The sequence below is a fragment of the Siniperca chuatsi genome, linkage group LG9 (assembly GCF_020085105.1).
Source record: "Siniperca chuatsi isolate FFG_IHB_CAS linkage group LG9, ASM2008510v1, whole genome shotgun sequence".
NCBI lineage: Eukaryota > Metazoa > Chordata > Actinopteri > Centrarchiformes > Sinipercidae > Siniperca > Siniperca chuatsi.
Genome location: NC_058050.1, coordinates 20,227,375 through 20,247,944, shown reverse-complemented (window position 1 = coordinate 20,247,944; position 20,570 = coordinate 20,227,375). Strand labels below are relative to the sequence as shown.

General features: G+C 37.8%; 1 protein-coding gene across 1 annotated transcript; it reads right to left on the bottom strand.

Annotated features, from left to right (window-relative positions):
- Positions 1 to 1,113: 1,113 nt before the first annotated feature.
- ddc (dopa decarboxylase) lies at positions 1,114 to 18,022 on the bottom strand. The gene is made up of 14 exons (XM_044206952.1): positions 17,872 to 18,022; positions 16,346 to 16,553; positions 15,250 to 15,363; positions 15,004 to 15,123; positions 12,495 to 12,629; positions 10,880 to 11,023; positions 10,309 to 10,375; positions 9,731 to 9,825; positions 8,115 to 8,182; positions 7,082 to 7,158; positions 5,662 to 5,681; positions 5,430 to 5,528; positions 3,112 to 3,213; positions 1,114 to 2,879 (listed from the first exon to the last, which is right to left on the bottom strand). The coding sequence occupies exons 2-14, from the start codon at positions 16,544 to 16,546 to the stop codon at positions 2,679 to 2,681; spliced, it is 1,443 nt and encodes a 480-aa protein (XP_044062887.1). The 5' UTR covers positions 16,547 to 16,553; positions 17,872 to 18,022; the 3' UTR covers positions 1,114 to 2,678.
- Positions 18,023 to 20,570: the final 2,548 nt, after the last annotated feature.

Genomic DNA, 20,570 nt, shown 5'->3' with positions numbered 1-20,570 from the left:
TACATTTGCCAAAAATACACCCCTCTACATTGCATATATCCCTCTGTGTGCATTTAAGAACTGACATTTCACTCAACCCAGCTGAAGTACAAGCACATATTTTATTCATATAGGTTATACTGGTCAAGTACACTATGGCAAGTACTTGAACTGGGACCTCTGTAATAGCATATGTATGTCCCATGTGTCCCATCATCCTAGTTTACAGTTTAGTCTCTCTGGCATTTTCTCAACCAGCTGTATGATTGTCGTTTTACAGATCACAAAAATGACTATAGAGAAGTTCTGCTTGTCTACAACAATTCTTGTATCATAAAGTTGCATGCAGAATGATTAATGATTAATTTAGCTTATAAAAGCAAGTGAATGAGCAGGCCACTAATGTTGAACATTAATCAGGGGCTAAGAATTAACCTCTCATACCGAATCCTTGTGTATTTATAGAACGCTGGCCTTTGTCCTCAGGGATTAGGATGCTCAGAGGAGGCTGAGTGGCACGGCATGTTGGTTGGTTGTGTGTGTGTGTGTGTGTGTCTACACCTGTCATCTTTAATTAAGTACTGCAGTAGAGGGACTGCAGGACTATATCAGGCTGCATTTTTTTATTGCTCTTTCAATGATCTACTGGGAAACAAACTGATTGCATCCAGCAGTTTGACCAGGCTGATTTGTGGTGGTGTCTAATATGTTGTGGTCTCTGTTTGAACCATTGTTGTGTTGAGAAGTCGCAACAGTTGTATTCAGACAGACCTATTTTATACTGTAAGTTAAATAGGCCCATTCTCAATCACTCAGAATAAAAGCAAGCAGATGCTCTGTAGATTTACAGATAAATATTTAACTTAAACTAAACAATGAATACAATTAATTACTCTAATGTTAGATGTATTTCTTTCATTGTCTTCAATTAAAATTATTTTGCATTAACTGTGATTTGTCATGTCATTGGCTGCGGCGAAACTGCATATACATAGTTTTTCAGCTTCCTCACCTTCACCCTTCTGCTTTTAAAAAATTTAATTAGTGCACTGCCCTAACGCAAGACTCAAATATTATCTTTGTCACCCTGAGATATTGTAAACTTTTAATCCAAGAAGAGATCCAAACACCATGCAGACAACAGTAGACTTTATTAAAATAAACACATACCATTGCATGCAGCACACAGCCAAGCCAAAGAGAAAACACCTTGATCAGTAACAGCAGCTGACTTTGACACAATCATGTCAATTAACAACAACGTTTGGTGATGTCACACCACAGATTTACTTATCTCCTGGCAGACAAATATGAGGGATCAGCGATCTACAAACCATAGTGACTTGTCTTGTTTTAATTACATGTGTTCATCATGAGAAGCTGTCTTGAATCTTCAGGCTTAAAGTTAAACATATCTGATGACAGACTACTGTTGGGGGATGTGAATCTTATATTCCTGGTACACACAGTGCTAAACTGCAATAACCTTATAGTCACCAAATCAGTTTTAGACAGTGTGCAGTCAGAGAATACTGAATGTATGCACCATTTCATCATTTATTTCTGTCTGAAAACAGAAACATAATACTATACTGTACAGGGTGATTATGATAAATCTGTGTCACAAATATATTCCCAGGATAATTCTAATGATTGGGAATAAGCTCAGTAAAGAAACAAACAGTGGACCTGTGTACCCCAAAAGTAGCATCATTTCATTCTCATCCAACTGACTCAGAGTGAAAGAGTGATTGTCTACAGTTTTGGGAAATACTGGCCTTCTGTGCATAAGACACTTACATGAATTAATAACAATTCTGTAAAAAAAAAAAATATATAAATGATAGGCCCTTGCCTGCCATTATATATTAAAGACAACTACTTTTGCTAATGCAATCATAAATAAATTAATGCACTTATAAAAGGGGTTTAACCTGATTTTTAGGAGCAATGTTTGAATTCTTTAACATCACGCTCTATAAAGCTCTCCATACAATATATAGCCAAACTAGTAATGTGATAAATTAATCTTTCTCACACTATTGCAACCCATTCATTTTTAATTCTTCACTTCTTCACACAAATCAGCACACATACACATAACAAAGCTGTTTCTGTATGGGCACCCACAGAAAACTGCAGACACATATGGACTCAAAAATTCATTCACACACACACACACTATGTGCAATACATTCATTGCAGAACTCAAAAAATCCCCCCAGACCTACCAAATCAAACCCTGAATTCCCCCCAAACCAAATTTTACACATAGAAGACACAGAAGTGGCATACACACTAAAGACAAGTCTGCAAGGGGAGGAGTACATTATGATGAGGACAATAACAATCATTAAACAGTGAGTGATAAAAGCTAAGTCAATGGAGAGAGACATTGCAGATAGAAAAATGTAATATTTGGAACCTGCATCCTTTTCTTTTATGCACATTTCGGTGTTTGTAGATGTGTAATAAGTTATTTTCACTTACATCAATTTGGAAAATCAAAAAATCAGCAAAACAATGACCACTGCTTACTAGACTGGATAACTTGGCTGCAGACTGAAACACACCAAGTGAGCTGTGAAATCATTGATCATTCCCTTTATGACATTTTACATCTGCAACATGAAACTCAGAATTTATGTCCTAACTATGGTCCTCATTTCAGAGTGGACAGCCCTTTTCCAGCCTTTTGGTCAATGATTGGGCTCCTGCAAAAGCTCAAAGGTCAGCTGCGTGATGTGCCGCCATGCTTGTTGGATGTGACTTGACTCAGTACTGCGTGCGCAGATGGCGAAGCGTAGCACAAAGCGGTCGGAGAGCTGACAAGGCACAAGGTGGATCTCTCTACTCTTGGTGATCCTTTTCAGCAATTTCTGGTTCAACTCATTGGAGCCCTGAGAGGAGGAGGTAAGAAGGAAATAAAGCTCACGATTTACACGATTTAGATTTAGTAGGCTTTTTGTCTTGCCTACTAGACACTTGGGTTACTGGGTTAAACTATTAGTCATGTTGCATAGTGCTTGCTATAGTGGGTATGAAGTAGGTTTCACAGGGTAGGGAAATTTCGTAAAAGACCACGCTGGATTTAACAAGTTATAGTAGTTCTACAATGATGGATGTTGTTACCTTGAGCCTGAAGCAGACCAGTCCCATGATGACCTCGGCACAGATCTCAAACCTCTTGTCTGCTCGTACCAGACTCTCAAACTCTTTGGCCAGGGCCACTTGCTGTAAAGAGAAGACATAGATTATAATGTGCTATGACTCATGTACTGTTCGTAAAATGTACCCAATGATATGCTGTGCATGTAGATGAAAGTATACTTGCACTGCCACTTGTTTTAATTAGTCTGCAAAGATCTTCAGTAATGTCTAATGTTCACTCAGAGGGTTAAAGAAATGTCATAGTAAATTTAACAAGCAAGTTAAAGGGCAATGGGCACGATTAATAAGCATAGTTATATACAGTGTAACTGAGCATTTGCTGGAAAAAAAGTCAATTTCAAACTGTTGCCCAGTCTTTTTACATGACCTCTGCAAGAAAACAATTGGTCTCATGCAAGCAACTATACAGAAGGCTGTAATTTCTATGATTTTCACTAGAAGGCAGTGCTGTATCACTGGCACATTACATGGCACAGTGCTTTCAGCCATACAGATCAGAGGACCCCCGAGTTCAGTCTGTACCTCTCTAAATGTGACTAAATGTAACCATCTGTAACTATCGATAACCAAACACATTTGATTAAAAGAGCATATTGAGGGATAGTACACATCCTGGTAGGAAGCGCTGCCTAGGAGGCTTATTTCAAAACAGGACTCTGTAACCATGAAATGGTCCTGCTCTCAGGAAATGTCATTGCGCTCCTTTTAAATGATTTTCAAATGGCACTGCATGATCAAACATCCTCCTACAACATGATTTATCCACTTATGATCAAAGAGCCCGCTGAAACATTGAATGCATGCTGAAACTCTAAACGTCCATCACTGCATCTAATCACAATTATATGGACCTCCACGTTTCCTGCCTCTCTAATGAAGCCGAACACTGGTCTAAATGACCAACTGGTTGACCACCACGTTGTTTCCTCATTCCCAGGCAGTAATTCACTATCATTCAGAGGTGTTTACAAGCTAATATACTCTAATGACCTCATTGTCTGTTTTGCTAATTACTGTATGCTTGGTACGACTCATATTCTACATGCCTTTGTCATTAAAATGCTTCATTTTACAACTTTTTCTCATGGGAGGATAATTCATTAGTGTTTATAAAGAAAAAAGGACAAAGTAGAATTTAAATTACTTTTCCTCCACCAGAAAAGAGGAAACTCAATCAGTACATCACACACGCTGTATCTCCATTTGAACATATTGTCTGACTTAACAAGATTTAGCTACACAGGACCAAAAAAAAAAAACGTCTCGAACTGCTCTATCTGATCTAGAGGACGGATGTACAGTAGAGTATTGTGTCATGGGTTATGGCTGCAGGGATGCTTCTGCCGCTTCATTTAAAATGGAGAGTAAACACAAAACAGGCTCATTTGATTGACAGAGCAGACTGGAGGGAGGAAGAGGAATATGAGGGGGAGAGACAGGCATGCAGGGGCGAAGCATCGAGAAGAAATGGCAAAGTGAAAAGGATGGGCCTGGGTGGGTAAGGGAAAACAGGAGAAATGTAGGAAAATGTTGCTATAAAAAGAAGATACAGACCAGACATACATGACTGACAGGATATGCTGATGGAGGCAGAGATGAAGAGACTGAAGGGACTTTAGTGGTAAGGAGGATTAGGTGAGGTGAAGCGTGAGAGGGAGGAAGGGGATGGCATTTACCATAATGTTTTTTTCAGGAGTGATTGAATAAGAATGAGACACAGAGAGGAAAAAGAGGGGCAGCCAGACTGCTCACCACTGTCAGCATTGTGCTAATCTTTTAGTCATTTATAATGAAGCAACAGGGAAGTCAGGTTTTGGATTAAGTTAATAACACTAGAGGATTATGTATATATTGTATCCATGTATGCTGTATATATTTAACTTTTTCTTGTAATGCTTCATTAAAACTATTGCACACAAACACCACTCAATACCATTAAACACTGGTTAGAGAAATATATAAATACTAGCGTAAAAGTCATGTCAGATCAACACTACCTATAAATTGAATTTACTGTACTCTATCTGTGTTAACTTATGCTTGTTAGTTATTGGATCTGGATGACTGGGTGTTAATTATGTTCAGATAATATTGTAAATACGAGTTTTGTATGTTTTCAATGAAGGTGATTTCTATGTGAAAATGTTGGATTATGTGTGTAATGATTAAAAAAGGATCTAAAAGCAGAAAAGTTTAGAGTTGTAACCAGGAATTTAAGGGCAAAGATACATGTGGACTGAGAAAACTGAGTGGAGTGGATCATTCAGTTGGCCTCCTACCTTGCGTATATGAGCCTGCAGGCCATTGAGCCCATACATACGGAAGACAAACCACATCTTTAGTGAGCGAAATCTTCTTCCCAGTGGAATTTGCCAATGCTGCAGTACAGAGGAGGAAGAGAGTAGGAGAGTGGTTAGAGCTTTAACCTCTGCAAGTTTAATATTAACCAGGGTTATTTGATTTCTTGCCAATTGTAGAAACAAAATTAATAATAATTCTTCTTCATCTTACCCTATAGTCTGTGATCAGCCCTGTTGAAAGAAAACAATTCAGGAATCAGTTAAAAATGTCACATCACATTCTAATAGTGTACATTGTTAATGCAGCTTTTTCAAGCCATTTACGGGTGTGTGTGCAATCTTCTGTGTGCTTAAAAATGCCTGAAGTGCCACCAAATGCCTCTACAATATATTACAGTGTACCGTAGTGTGTGTATGTAGTGTTGCTCGTCATTAGACCTAATAAAATATCATAAAACAAGAACAATTTCTCCTGATTGTAAAAAAAACACACTAGCAGAGATTACAATTTGCAGTGATAAAGTTGAATCAACAAAGCACTGACATTAAACACTATTAGCTTCGGAAAAGGATCTATTGCAAAGCTTTTGTATTTTGGATTGCTTTTCATTATCCAGGTGTTACTGTCATTGCACCCACTCCCTACTGATCACAGCACTGCCAGTCCACAGAGACCATTGGCTACAGATAGCTCATCTCTTAAAAATGAAGGCCTGTGTCAGCTGGTGCTAATAACCACTAATTAGATTGAAGAGTACAGATTGTCTGAGCGCAGGCTTTTGTAAGGTGCCTCAGTGTGGTGGGAGGTATAGCTGTTTCTCTCTGTCTGCTTGTCTGTCAGACAAATTATAGAGCAGATCTGAGCCCATCTGCAGGCTAGGAGCATGTACACCAGCACACACAGCAGTAGCAGACACATATACACACAGACACTGAATCATATTATGGGATTTTTTTCAGTTAAGTGTGATTCGTTTTCATTTTAATTTTGATCCTAGGCAAAGTTTGTAGTCTTAACCAAATCTCTCTTAAAACACACTCACACTTCCAAAACAGGATAATGCAAGATGCTAATGGGGTGTATTCATTAATTTAGGTCACAAATACAGTCAATCAGCTTAAATTCAGGTAGGATAGAATTGTGAAATTATTAAACTGACTCACAGAAGCCAACTTTACACACACACACACACATTTTTCAATTAACCCTAACCCTTGTAGAGTGCATTCCCTAAAACCTTAAAACAAAGTCTTAACACTCAAAAATGTCGTCACTTTTCAAAAATGTCCTCCCTCACAAGGTCACTCAGATTGGTCCTCCCAAACATGGAAGCACAAGAGCACACACACACACACACACACACACACACCTGTCTGGTTGTCTCACATTCATCTTCATGCCTGTGTTTATCTGGTTTAGGCTACACTGCACTGCATTTTAAGACGTTGGTGCAATGCGTCAGCAGTTATTGTTGAATCGGAAATGTGTGCATTTTGGCTCAAATGAGCACACTAACTGCCTTCCGCACAACGTGAACAGTAAACAAGGTCACAACTGTTCATTGTTCCCATTATGTTATGCAGTAGATCTGTGATCATTGATTCAAATAATGTAAGAAAAATGACTCTACCTGACTCCTGGTTTTCGTGTTTCAGATAGAGTGGTTCCATCTTGAAGGCTCCAATAATGTCTGCTCTCTTCTTCACCCTGTTGATAGGTGTTGACAAGCAGAAAAAATCATTACACCAAATATTACTGGACCATTTAAACCTACAAAATCTTTTAGAATCACACTTTGTAAAATGTAAAAATTCAGAACTCTTTTTATAAAAACTGTGTTTAACATGATTATGTTCCTTTAATACTGATTTCACACAATATTATACAATATGTTTAGTACTAGTTTAGTGCCCCCCATGTGTTTTTTCATTTGACATATTTGTCATAATATACTATACTCTTATACATCATATTATTAGTATGTTTTACTATACCAGACAGTATAACATATTCTTTAGTGTATCTCAACACTGCATTAAAATCTCTATGAAAAGGTTTCATAAGTATGTGAGACAAAATGAGTTCATAAATTGTAACCATAAATTGTGATATACATCAAAATATATGTTTGGATAAAGTAACTTACAGTAATGGTTATACAGTACAGTACATGTGCCAGACAACTAAAACAGAAATATATATCTCAATGGCAACAGGTGTCATATCAGTAGTGGCAGGCTGAGCCAGAGGTGATGGAAAAAGGGTTTAAGAACCTCTTCCCTACACCACATGTACAGGTTTGAAACACCTCTGTTTCCATCTTGTGCAGAGCATGTCTCGTTTTGTTTGCTGCTGACAGAAGGGGCAGATGGAAGGCGTAGTTCTATTTTTACTGTGCAAATAACTGAGTTGTAGATGGATATCAGTTTTGTGATGACACTAACTATTCATTGTTACTTTATGGGATCATGAGTCACTCTCAAATTACAAAATACAGAAGGTGCTAGATTCCAAAAAAAAAGCATTGCTAACTCTCCTTTTGTTAAACAGGTCTTTGCGTCACACAGTATACTGACATACTCTTTATCCACACCAATAACATACTTTGTATTAGTATTGCTAGATTTTGTACACAAATATAGCAGAACAGTAGGGCAACTTACCACATTGTCGAGCAGTCAAAGTTGATTAAAAGCCATTTGTGTGGGTTGAAGTTCAAAGAGTCTGCAAACTTAAAAAGAAACAAGAAAAATGAAACCACATTGATGTCTCACTGAAATGACAGGTATGAAAAAACAAAAATGAACACATTCATGATTTCATTTAATATCAGTGCCTTTTAGTGAGGTCTGTAGTTTGGGGGGGATCTACTAAGTTGCCCAGAGGAAAATGAAATGTAATAAATCGGTCGTAAATTCTAATAATTTTCATGTAACATTAGTACAACTTGAAAAATTTGTTTTTGCAAAAACACACCATAATATATCTTATATCTCGTTACACAACCTTTTCACCAACAGCATTATCTGGACTAAAGCAGGCACAATTTATTTGAAATGCAAAAGAGGAACATCAGCCAACAGCTCGCAGGGCACAGGGAAAACAACCCTTTCCTGGCAGGGTTAATCAAAGAGAGACAAACCTTTCCTAATCTGTTCTCATCTTTTTGTTGGCTATCTTTTGTAATATCCTTTTCTGTACCTCCATAAATGCAATAACACAGCATAGAGAGACAATGTGAGACAGACTCCTGGCTGACAGTTGCCATGCTGACTGATTCAAAGGGGGCTTGGTTGCCTGCTCGCCCATCACTCATATCCTAGCAACCAACCCTCCAGCAGGGCTGCACTCTCATCCTAAAAGACTGGTTTCCTTCTTCATGTCCTTGTCCAATCATTTTCATTGACATTGTAATGTTTCAAAGTTATATACTATAACTACAGTACATGAATTCTACCAAATATTACTGCATGTGAATAGGTTTGTGAACTTGTAATCCCCTCTCCATTTCCTTAAAGAAGGACCGTGAATCTCAAAATTGCATTTAAAAATACTAGAAAATGTCAAATTGCAAGATTATGGAAAGAAAATGTGTTACTGTGCATAACTAATAGCTAATTTTATAGCTAATTGTCAGTAATAGAAAATATGAAACAACATTTGGTCCTTCTACAGTCAAGTCGTTTTCTCCCCACTAACATTGTTTGAACTTGTGTGTCTAATAAACAGTGATATATAAAGGTCTAACGCTGCCTCAGGAAATTACTCTGTCCTTATCTCTGCGTCTCTACACAGCTTGGGGAGCAACAGCTGCCTCGGCAGCCTCAAAAGGCAGATTGATGCTCCTGCACCAATGGTGATTTTTCTGCCCTATTACTGACTCTTGCATGCTTCCTCCTTGACATTAACATTATGCCATTTTTAAGCAGAAATAAAGCAGCTGGATATAATCAGTGTGTGGTTAGTGTGCCCTTTCATAGATGTTATGAGAGATATTTCACAACCAATTGAACAGAAATAGGTTGTCTTGTCATTCAGCAGTAACATGTATCTATGCAGATGGATGTACACTTCAAGTTTTTGACCACACTTAAATCATTTTAAATCCGTCCTACACAGTGGTTTGACCAAGATTAAAATCCTATCACATCATTTTTCTCATGAGAATTCTTGGAGCGACCTAGTCAATTTTACCAAGAAGCTAAAACATTACTGTTACTAATTGTGTTATAGTGTTAATGCACTGTATGAACATGAATGCTTGCATATCTTTACACACCTCAATGCCATTCAACAAAGGCCTAAATTCAGGACAGATAAATGCACTCCCAGCATACGCTGCATCAATGTGCATCCACATATTTTCCTCATTACCTGGAACAGACAAGAAACAGACAGGTTATTAACATCTGTCAAACAATTACTTTTGTCAACCCAGATTTAACCTGGGGTATAAAACTATGATGCATGAATTACTACAAACACAAAGATTCTTAAGTTGTTCTTTCAGAAACAAAAATGCATTAATCTATTTATTGAAGTGATTTATTTTTAGCAGGGGATAATTTAGGATCATAAAATGAATACTGAACATTTGGAAAACTGACTGAATAAATTGTTTTGTTTGTTTGTTTCTTACTCACACACACTCAAGCAGTATACTTGGTTGCAGGAAATAGGAGTTTCTTACATATTCCCTCTTGAACTGGATTTGCCTTCCAAACATTCCGATCCTTCTTAAATCAAAGTGTGTCTTGTAAAGCTAATAAAGCCAACAGGCCTTTACAATCCTTTTCCTGTTGTGACAAACAACAACAAACAAATTGAGCGTGTGTGCTACTGAGATAGTTGACTCACATAAGGGCCCCAGCTCGGTGATGTGATCAAAAGCACATGATGCAGTGGTGCCGAGAGTCGCACAGAACTGAAAGATACAAACATACAAATCATTAACACCCTGAAGTGCTTTGTTGCCTGTGCCATTTTCTGTTTTCACTGTCACAAGAATGACATATTGGATCTTAATAATTTTGTTCAAGAAAATTATATTCTAATTCACTGTCATGGATATCAGTTTAGATGTACACAGATGATTCAGAGCTGCAGCCTGCTGAACATTGGTCACTGATAGTGATCTGTAGGTCCAGATGAGTAACCAGATAGAAATAAATTTGGTTCAGCAGAAACAATGTCCTTCAACAGAAGCCTCAGGGTGTGCACAGCAGCATCACCGGCAAATTGTTTCATTGTGGCTGTCAACTCAGTGAGCAATTGTGTAAATGGTTGTAAGGTTTACATGTGTAGCAAAAGCAATCTAATGACAGATGTGTGTAACTCACTGTAAAAATGATCTAATGACGCAGATGTTGCTGTATGTGTCTGTCTATGTGTGTTAGCTCTGAGATGGTTGATTTTTGTCTTTTCTTACATAGAAAGGGATGAGTCCAGCTGCTTTGTCCTCCCCCACCATCTTCGTCAGCATGTCCCCTCTGACAGCATAGTTGTTGTCTGTAGGAACCTTCCTCATCATCACTCCTCCAATCAGAGCAGCCCGCTCAACTGAGGAATGAGCCTTAGGAGGAAGAGATGCAACAGTTATGAGAAATGCAAAGAAGGTAAGAAGATAAATGTGTCACAGCTATTTTTATATTTATGGTGATGATTTTATATGGTGAAATTATAGAATTTGTTCGTTAGGGTGGGATAGTGTTCATGTCAAACCTAATAAAACCTAATTCCTCTTGGACTATGCATGTTGATAAATTTATTTGAAACACGTACATATCATCATCATCATCATTGTCAAATATAAATCTAATCACGCTTTATATACTCGATATAGACGTGTCTACATGCATATACTGTACATATCCATCTATTCATGTATATAAAGTAATCATTCAATATTTATTCCAGCACTCTTTGCACTCTGCACCATTGCGTTATAGTATTCTTGTTTACAATTTACAGAAACAGTTTGACATGTAGACATTGTATGTTGTTTATTGTTGCTTTTACATATATGTTTCAAGGTACAAAGTAGATTTATTGATCATTTTACAACACAGGTATGAACAGATTAAGTTTTTAAGTTATATACGCATCTATATTTTCCACCTACTTGTAAGTACATAATAGTTCTATGTTTATTTTTACCTATCTTGTTCGGCTTTGTTGTCCTTGTTTTTAGCTGTATGTCTATTTCTATCTATCTTCCTGAAAAATGTTCTTGGAATTTTGTGTAAAATTAAGAGCACTCAAATTCCTTGTTTGTGTACACATACTTGGCCAATACAGCTTATTCTGGTTCAAATTATACCTTGATAACATAGATTCCTTCTATGTGGTTGTTGAATTTTAGATAAGCCTGTACCATACTCAACCTCAGAGCTTCCGTGATTTATCCCCCAATCATCTACAATAGACTATGTACACCCGAACAATAGAACGGTGTTCTTCAGTGGAAAAACAACAAACTGCTCTCCCTGTAAAGGTCTGTGTGGCCCTCAGGCGACTCTCTAACCTGATCACAAAGTCAGCAGTTGGTATTAAACCTGATCAGAGCTAGCTACTGCCTGACTGACCCTCTGTCTCCCTCAATCACTGTAAAACTTTCACTATTACTGAGGTAACCTTTAATGATCTGAGTTCACATGGACTGCTGTAGAGTGAGACCATTTACAGAAATCGGCATATCCGCAGAAACTTTGCAAATGCACTGTTGCATTGTATTTTGTTATACGACACTGGCTATTCAATAAGCTCATGTATCTGCAGTCAATTTTAAAGTGTTGTTTAGTATAGATGAAAGTTCAGATGTGAACATTATATAAACCTTGCCTAGGTACCTTGACAAGCAGTCGGGTTTAAACAGAAAAACATTGATGAATGCCTTTTTAAACAAAATCATTTGCTAATATGGTAAATAATAAAACTGTATGTGTAAAGTCAGAAATTTGGGAAAAATGAAAGGAATCAGAGTTAGCCAAGCCTCCGCATTAAATAGGACATAGGTAATGTTGGAAATATATTTTTGTGCTTACTTGCTCAGAGGTGTACGCCACCAGTTTGGAGAGGATTTCACCCTCTGATTTTTCAGGGTTATAGGCCTGGACCCTTCGGACTACTTTACAGCGGGCAGCGAGCAAGGTCACCAGGGTTGCCTCACTGGCTGTGCTCTGTTGGAGAATTAGAGGGAACTTGTCAAGCAATGCCGCTCAACTATTGTGGATTTTATACCAAACTTGAATGTTACCTGTATTTACAAAAGCAAAAATCAAATACATGGAATATTTCAGGAAGCCCAGATTTTTTACAATGGGCTATTGGTCTGTGCTGCCAGGGGGAACAATGCCGTTTCAGCTACCAGCAGTGATGACTTGTTGGCTAATAAAGCTGGGACTGCTGCAGTTCAAAATTATCTTTTGATGATGTGAATAAAAAATTAAGCAGTAACTGCATGGAATATTCTTGCTTAAAATATGTTAGGAAACTAATTCTTGTGGAAAGTTAAGGTTGATTTTGATGTTTACAGAAAAGCTGTTGTGGTTTTCATGCTTTAGGACCTGAATCACACAGACCACTGAGTGGTGGATTAATCCAATCAGTCACAGTAGGAAGGCTTCAAGTTGTTTTTTCAGCAAAGGGCAGCACTTGTCAAACATCTGTTGGTTGGTGAAAAGCTATACAAATAGTACGTTGCTACTGACTGCTATTGTCGTAATAGCAAACAAATCATATAACATAGCCAGGATTCTTGCCTTATCCCAGCTACTATAACTAGAATACGGTGTTAACATGCACCTGCTCACAAATTTTTGGTGAGTATGGTGAATATAATTGGTCTGTTAATGTGCATGTAAACATACATACATACAGTGTTGATTGATTATGTGAGCATTCCTACTGCATGATCTTAATTGATAGATACACTGTAAACATGACAAGACAATAATCTATTAACGTTCCCATTTTTGCTTTCTCTAATGAATTTTGATGCTAGCCCGTAATGTGTGTGTTCCTATTGATGGATACATACAACTACACCCAAACCTTTTGAAAACACACACACACACACACACACACACACACAGAGCTGAGCATTTAGTCAACATTTTGTGCTGTTGGACATTCCCTTTGATTGAACGCTGTGACACAATGTCCTCATTAGAGGAGAAAATAACTGTACGACACAGACGTCAGCCAGCCAGACACACTGAGAATTGTTTGAGGCTATACAATGAAATGAAGCGTGGCTTCTGAGGTATTTGGGGGCATTGCCACAAGAAAGTCAATGAAATGTTCAAATCATTCAATCAATAAGAACAAATCACTCACCAGACAAGCAGGCTGATTGAGGCTATGTCATTTGTGTTGGAAAAACAAATGCAGGGACAGAGAAAAATTAAGGCAGACCTTTCAGAGGTTAGGGACCCACAGTGAAGTATAGCCTATTCTGTTTCAAATGTAACTAAGCAGGCATTTTAACATAACAAGTCTTGAAACCTGTTGCACATGTTCCCTTTACCAGCTGAAAAGAGAAACTGCACAATTGCTCTTAAGGATAAGAAGCGATGCTCCACTGCTAAAGTTGATGCAGTTTGTGTCTATAACAACTTTCCGTAAAAGGGACCGTAGAGTGAACATATGCAAATATGTTGTTCTGCCACAAAAGTCTAATGACTCACAAGGGGGTAAAAAGGGAAATCTAAGGTCACCAGAGGGTCTTTTTGAAACCATCCCATTTCCCCTTTGTGTCGGTATAAGGTTTATAATAATAGGCTGGCAGTGTGCTTTCACAACACTCATTAGCCCTGCTGCAGTGAGAAGAGCCTCATTCGTTGCCATAGTGAGCTGGTAAGCTGCACTTAAAAAGAAGAGTGGCAAGACAGAAACAAAAACACAATGAACCAGATGAGCACACACACACACAAACAGACACACACACACACACACACACATAAACACACTCTCACACTCAGGTGTAGAAGAGGCATGAAATGATCTGTCATCAGAGTGCACTCATGCTTCAATACTCACCATCCCATGAACACACACATATATATAGATTGCGTCCTCTACTGCTGCTACTGCGTTTCAGTCAATGGAACACTAAACTAATGCTCAGCCTTTGCCACATGAAACAATCCCAGCACCATCACCGTCATCTCTGTCTGCCTGTGGATGACATATTAAAAGGCAATTTCCTGCCAATTTTCAGCTGGTGTGAACCAGGGAGAGAAAGAGGGGACAAATCAATAGTACACAAATTGCTGATGAATATGGATTCGAGGGCACTCAGTTTGAGTGCATATAGACACCTTTGTTTTCCTGAAAGTCAAACTGGCAAATAAAATGGAGAAATTATGGAAATGCAAATACTACAAAAAGTAATGGTTCCTATAAGCCAATTAAGGCCTACATTTGAGCCTTTGATTTGTTTCAAACTGCAGAAGAGTATAAATGTGAGCAGAAGTTGGTTCAACAACTTGGACTGCCTGAGAACATTTATGCAGGGAGTACCGGGCATAAATAGACACAAAAGACAGTTACCTGGATGACACCTCCTCCATGGCCATGAGTCCCAGCTATAAAATACTCAGGCAGTTGCAGCATCTTCCCCAGCCAATCTAACATCACCGTCTCCAGCTCTGTACAGGCTGGGCTGGCAGCCTGAAACACCCATCCAAAAATACAAACAAAAATCTCAAATGTTCTGTTTGCATAGAAATATGAACTAAAGATATGGACAGTCTTGAAATAGAGTAAGATTTAGAGACACAGCAAACTGTTTGTTACCCAGGAGAATCCAATACAGCCAATGGCTCCGCACAGCATGTCGGCCAACATGGCAGGGTAAGAGGAAGCAGCTGGAAAGTATGCAAAAAAGTATGGGCTGTGCCAGTGGGTGATCTGAAAAAAGATGAAACATACTTAATTAATATGAAAACAAGACCAAACTTGGTTCTTCATTAAGAACAAGTGGTTGCCAAAATGATTGTTTACTGTATTACAGTTTTAGTAACAGTGAACAATGCTACTGTTTTTGTTGCTATTATTACTATTGTCAGTCTTATTAGCTAGCGGAAACTTCTAGCCAGCCTTCATGGCACAACTCTCCTGTTACTACAGCAAACAGCACAATAACAGCAAATCTTGGCAAACTAGCTGAATGTCCATGGGCAAGTCATTTAACGTTACCTGACACACAAATCATGGCTGGAATAGCTAGAATAGTGTTGTGTGGCTCGGTCCGAACTTTGTTTATTTCCCTTTTACAGAGCCAGGGCTGTGTACAAACACAGGAGTTTTTTTCAGCACGCACACAGAGCGGACAGCTAGCGGACCGTGAGGAGTTATTTGCTGAATTTGACAAAAATACGGGTATTGGATTAGAATCACATACCCCACCTCTGATAATGGAATGGAGGTGCTGGAGAGACACTGTTGTCATGTTGCAGGTCAGAAGAGAGCGATACTTGCATGATTTTAAAAGCACCTCTGTTGATCATTGAGCAACCTGTTACTGTACTGTTTAATATACTCCCTTTATGTCTATGGCTATTAAAACAATTAGAGGAACTATTAGAAATAAGGGCAACATTGTGGTTCATTGGTTAGTACTGTTGCTGCACGAGCTGTGTTGAGAGAAACCAGCTCCAGTTTACTTGGTTTGCAATATGAATGTAACAAAAGGCTGAGGAGAGAAATTTTAAATTACAATAAAACATACCAAACATTCAGCTTAACAATCATAGATTTATTGTTAATACTGTGACTGTCGCCTCCACACCAGTATTGTACTAGTACTTTCCAAAATGAGCCATAAGACTTATCTGAATTACACTGAAGAAGCATTGTGTGCATCAACGGATCAGCAAAACTATATGCTCACCCCTGGCATTATGACCCTCTCCACATCTTTCATAATATCATCATAACTCTCAGGCTCCAGTGGGGCCTCAGCGGGGATCAAGGAACGAAGATACCCCGGTTCCAAATCTGGGTAGACCGGTCGCTGTTCTATGTTCTCCAGGTAGTCGGCCACATAGTCCACCATCTCCCTCCCTCTGCGCCGAAACTCTGCTGCATCCATGGTACGACTAGAATACAGCACAGAAACATTTCACATTCTGTTGATATTTTAATTAGTTGGATGTGACTTTGTGATGATTTCTTTCGGATTAAAATAGAGTGCCACACACACATTTACACACGTTATTCAAGTTTAACCTTTGATCTCACCGGTAGGTTAGTTGACCATTGTAGAGTTGAGCAACTTTATGATACCAAGTGAGGTCCTGTCTGTGTTAATATATTATCAAATGCACAAAATGTTTCTGTTTAAACTACTACGCTTTTACTACATTGTTTTACATACACATTTCAGAATTGTTAAAACATACTTTCATATTAATATGACATTTTCAAATCTTTGTACAGACTTTCATATCAGTACACATTTATAAATCTCAGGTCTGGTTACAGTGTATATTTTCTTCTTCATGGGGGAAATGGAGTAATACTGACGCTGTATATATTAATATTTAATCTGACAATTTGTTGACATTGGTGACATGTGCCTCATTTAATCCCATCCCACTCTCTGGACACATTTACAGTGGTTGCTTACATAATGTCAATATTACTCTTGATTTACAGTAATTCCCATTCAATTCCTATCGCGTGTGTTCATGAGTGATTTAATTTTGTTTTCATTCACAGAGGAGTAGCAGCACAGACACACACATGCAGCTCCTTGACACGGTTTATATAAGCTTACACAATTTGAATGTATGCATGAACCCTTGACCCTCTTAACAACACATTAAGCCAGTCTGATCATAGCTTAGTTTACTAGTTTACTTTCACTTTATGGACTGTGGTGAATAGAAAAGCATGGTAGCAAAACACATTTCGTTGTACAAGTTAATTGTTTATTTTTAAAGACCACTGATATACACACATTCTCTCATAACATAGTGTGCCAAAGGGGAGTTTCATAAATGTGTTTAAAACAGAGCCTCATCAAGAGTTTCTTGATCACATCAACATACAACTGAATGAATAAGGGAAATATTCAATGACATTTATGAGCCTATTTGTCAACTGCAAACCAGGAACATGCCATACTTTAAAAAATAAACCTGTTGCAGTCCTACAACAATACATTAATTAGAATGTAGCAAAATGTTTGAAACATATTCTCATACAAATTACTGGCACAACATATATATGAACATATGTATGAACATACACTGCCCCTTGCTCGACACTAGTGCCTTATAATTCAACAAGTGTTTCACCCTGCATGTCTCTTTCCCTTGTTGAGAAGCAGATCCCTTATCCTTATCAGATAGGATTAGACATGTTTTGTATGGATGTACGTGTGTGTGTGTGTGTGTGTGTGTGCATACTTACATTTTCAGATGAGAGCTTCAGCCGCGGTGTTTGGATGGTGGATCCTCTCCTCCACTTCAGTGTCCACAAACAGATGGACAGACAGCCGTGCACGTGGTGAGTGTGTTTGTGTGTAAGCAGGACATTTGCTCCTTTTATCTTGCCACTAACCACCCCCACCCCACCAACCCCCACTAGGCCAGCCAATGGGAACGAGACTCACGGCCAATATAAGACTGATTCACTAGGAGTTCCTGACGCTGTGGTTTCTGTGCCTCTACACGCATACACAGACACAATTTGGGAATCCAATCAGCCTTTTTAATACAGATTTTTTTGGTTGCAGATAAATTGGCCAAAATAATTTGTTTTTGTAAATTCCAGTTCAGGAGAAAGGAAATACTAAATAAAATAAAAGTTAAAAAAATGAGGATTTGTATTGTGGAGAGCTGCTCATGCTTTTAGATACATCCTGTTGTGTCTTTCTATGAAATTTTTTTTGAAAATTATTATTGGACCTTAGTGATTGGGGATGCTTCTTAATCCATGTCATGAACAGTTTCATGCATCTGATTTGGGACAATAATACCATTAAATAAGGTGGTATTACTTTTGAAATGACTTTAAGTAAAATTGAAAAATTACATTCTTGTAACCTCCAGTTTAATAATATTTTTGTTAAAATTTTTGCCCATCTATGTATGTTGCTGATGAAGTGGCAATCAGAAAACAACTGGATGAAAGAGAAGCATGAATTCATCAGTAAATGGGGAAAAAAAAGTTATACTATTTATATAGCACTATTTATTAGTGGTAGTAATAGCTGTAGTAGTAATATTATTAGTATTAGTAGTTTTATTGTTTTATGCTTAAGTCTTGTATGTAAACCTGTCTTTCTCACACCAAAAAACACTTTAGACCAATGTATTGATGAAAAATAAATACAAACCATACAAAGAATATAATACCCACAAAGGTTTTCTTAAAAAAAAAGGCAAATATAAAATGTACATACTATATATTAGAGGATAATGAATAACTAAAGGTCAGGCAAAGATTTCCAGACTGCAGTGTTTAGTGAAGAGGTGTGCTTTGTTTGTATAGGAGTTAAGATGATTTCACTCACGGATGTACAGAGAACAATATCTTACACATCGTATGGAATGCAACAAGGTGATAATCCAGGATATGTAAAGGACTCCAAATTGCAATGTCTTCTATAGAGGTGTGTCTTGTTTTGAAAGGAATTAAGGGAATTAGCACTTAGACAGTAGTAGTAGATTTTCCGCTGAATGCTCTGCTGAGTGGAGAACAGTTAGAAGTGTCAGTGTATCTGTTCTTCTTATAGAGACTATTATTTAACCCTCATCATTCATTCATTCATTCACTCATCATTTTCTTCTTCTCTATGTCAATACTGTCAGCCACACACACCTATAAAACAAATGTTACATTAGAAACTTAGAAAGTGGAGTAGGCATACTCATAAAAGCTTAATTGTCACAAACTTGAAAAGTCGTTTTTGTTTGACATTTTGAATTTAAAATGGAACCATATGGCTCTTTTTGTGGTGGACGTACAAAAAATACCAGTGTATCTGTGTTTCATGTAGACCACACCACTGGTAAAGAGCTCCATTGATCAGGAGCTGCAATTCTGATACACTTATGATGGACAGTTACACAAAATGAACATACAAGGAGATAAGGCTAGGTGAGACATCAAGACTGTAGTGTACACAGTTAATTAGTCATGCAGGTTTTTAACACTGGGGCCTGCATTACAATGGGGGCATTGAGTTTGAAGGACAGAAGGATGTTTCCCATGAAGGGAGGATCAAACCAAAATATGCAAATGGTTGCATTATTGGAAATGTAGGATCCATAATTTTTGGAGAACTGAATCATTTGGAGTGCCTTTTTCTGTTTTTGAATTGTATTCATCGAGTACTTATTAAAATTGCATGCTATTTGATCAACCACTCAGCCTACTGTATAAATGAGTTACGCTGATATTGTTCTGAATGTAGTTTTACACCATTCTGTGTAATTAAAAAAACAACTAAAACAGATTGTGAAGAAAGGCAGAGAGCAAAGGAAACTAAATTTTTAGCCTGATCTAATTCTCTTGCCAAACTGTCGTGCACAGAAAAGACATATCTTAAAATTGTATTTGATACACATACATGAGATTTCATATGTGTTTAAATTCTGTTTTCCTGTCTCAGCATTTGTTATTCCATAACCTTGTTGTCTATGATGTACAGGCAGTATGGACATTATCTGTTCAGGGTGTCAAGCTGGCAAAGAGTCAATGGGACACCCATCAAAACATAGAAACACTCTAAATACTCATATATATACAGCACTCATAGAATACACTTAGACATCCTATATTTAGTCCATTTGGAGCTAGGATATTATCGCTTGGAGATCAAGATGCAATCCACTGTAGAAACACCACAAACTACAGCCCAAAACTTCTTTAAAGTTTAGTGAACAGGGGTAGTACTACTAGGGTTGTATTTATTGCAGGGGCACTGCATTGATTTGCATTGCATTATGTTATTTTCTCCATCCAATGTGTACCCAAACATATTTTAAAATGAAAACATACCACACTAACCTTGTTTCATGATGTTTGTGTAAAAGGTTATGTAAAAGTTACTCTGGCAGCGGACTGCAAAGCTTCAAATATGTTTATCTTTTTCTTTGCCCTCA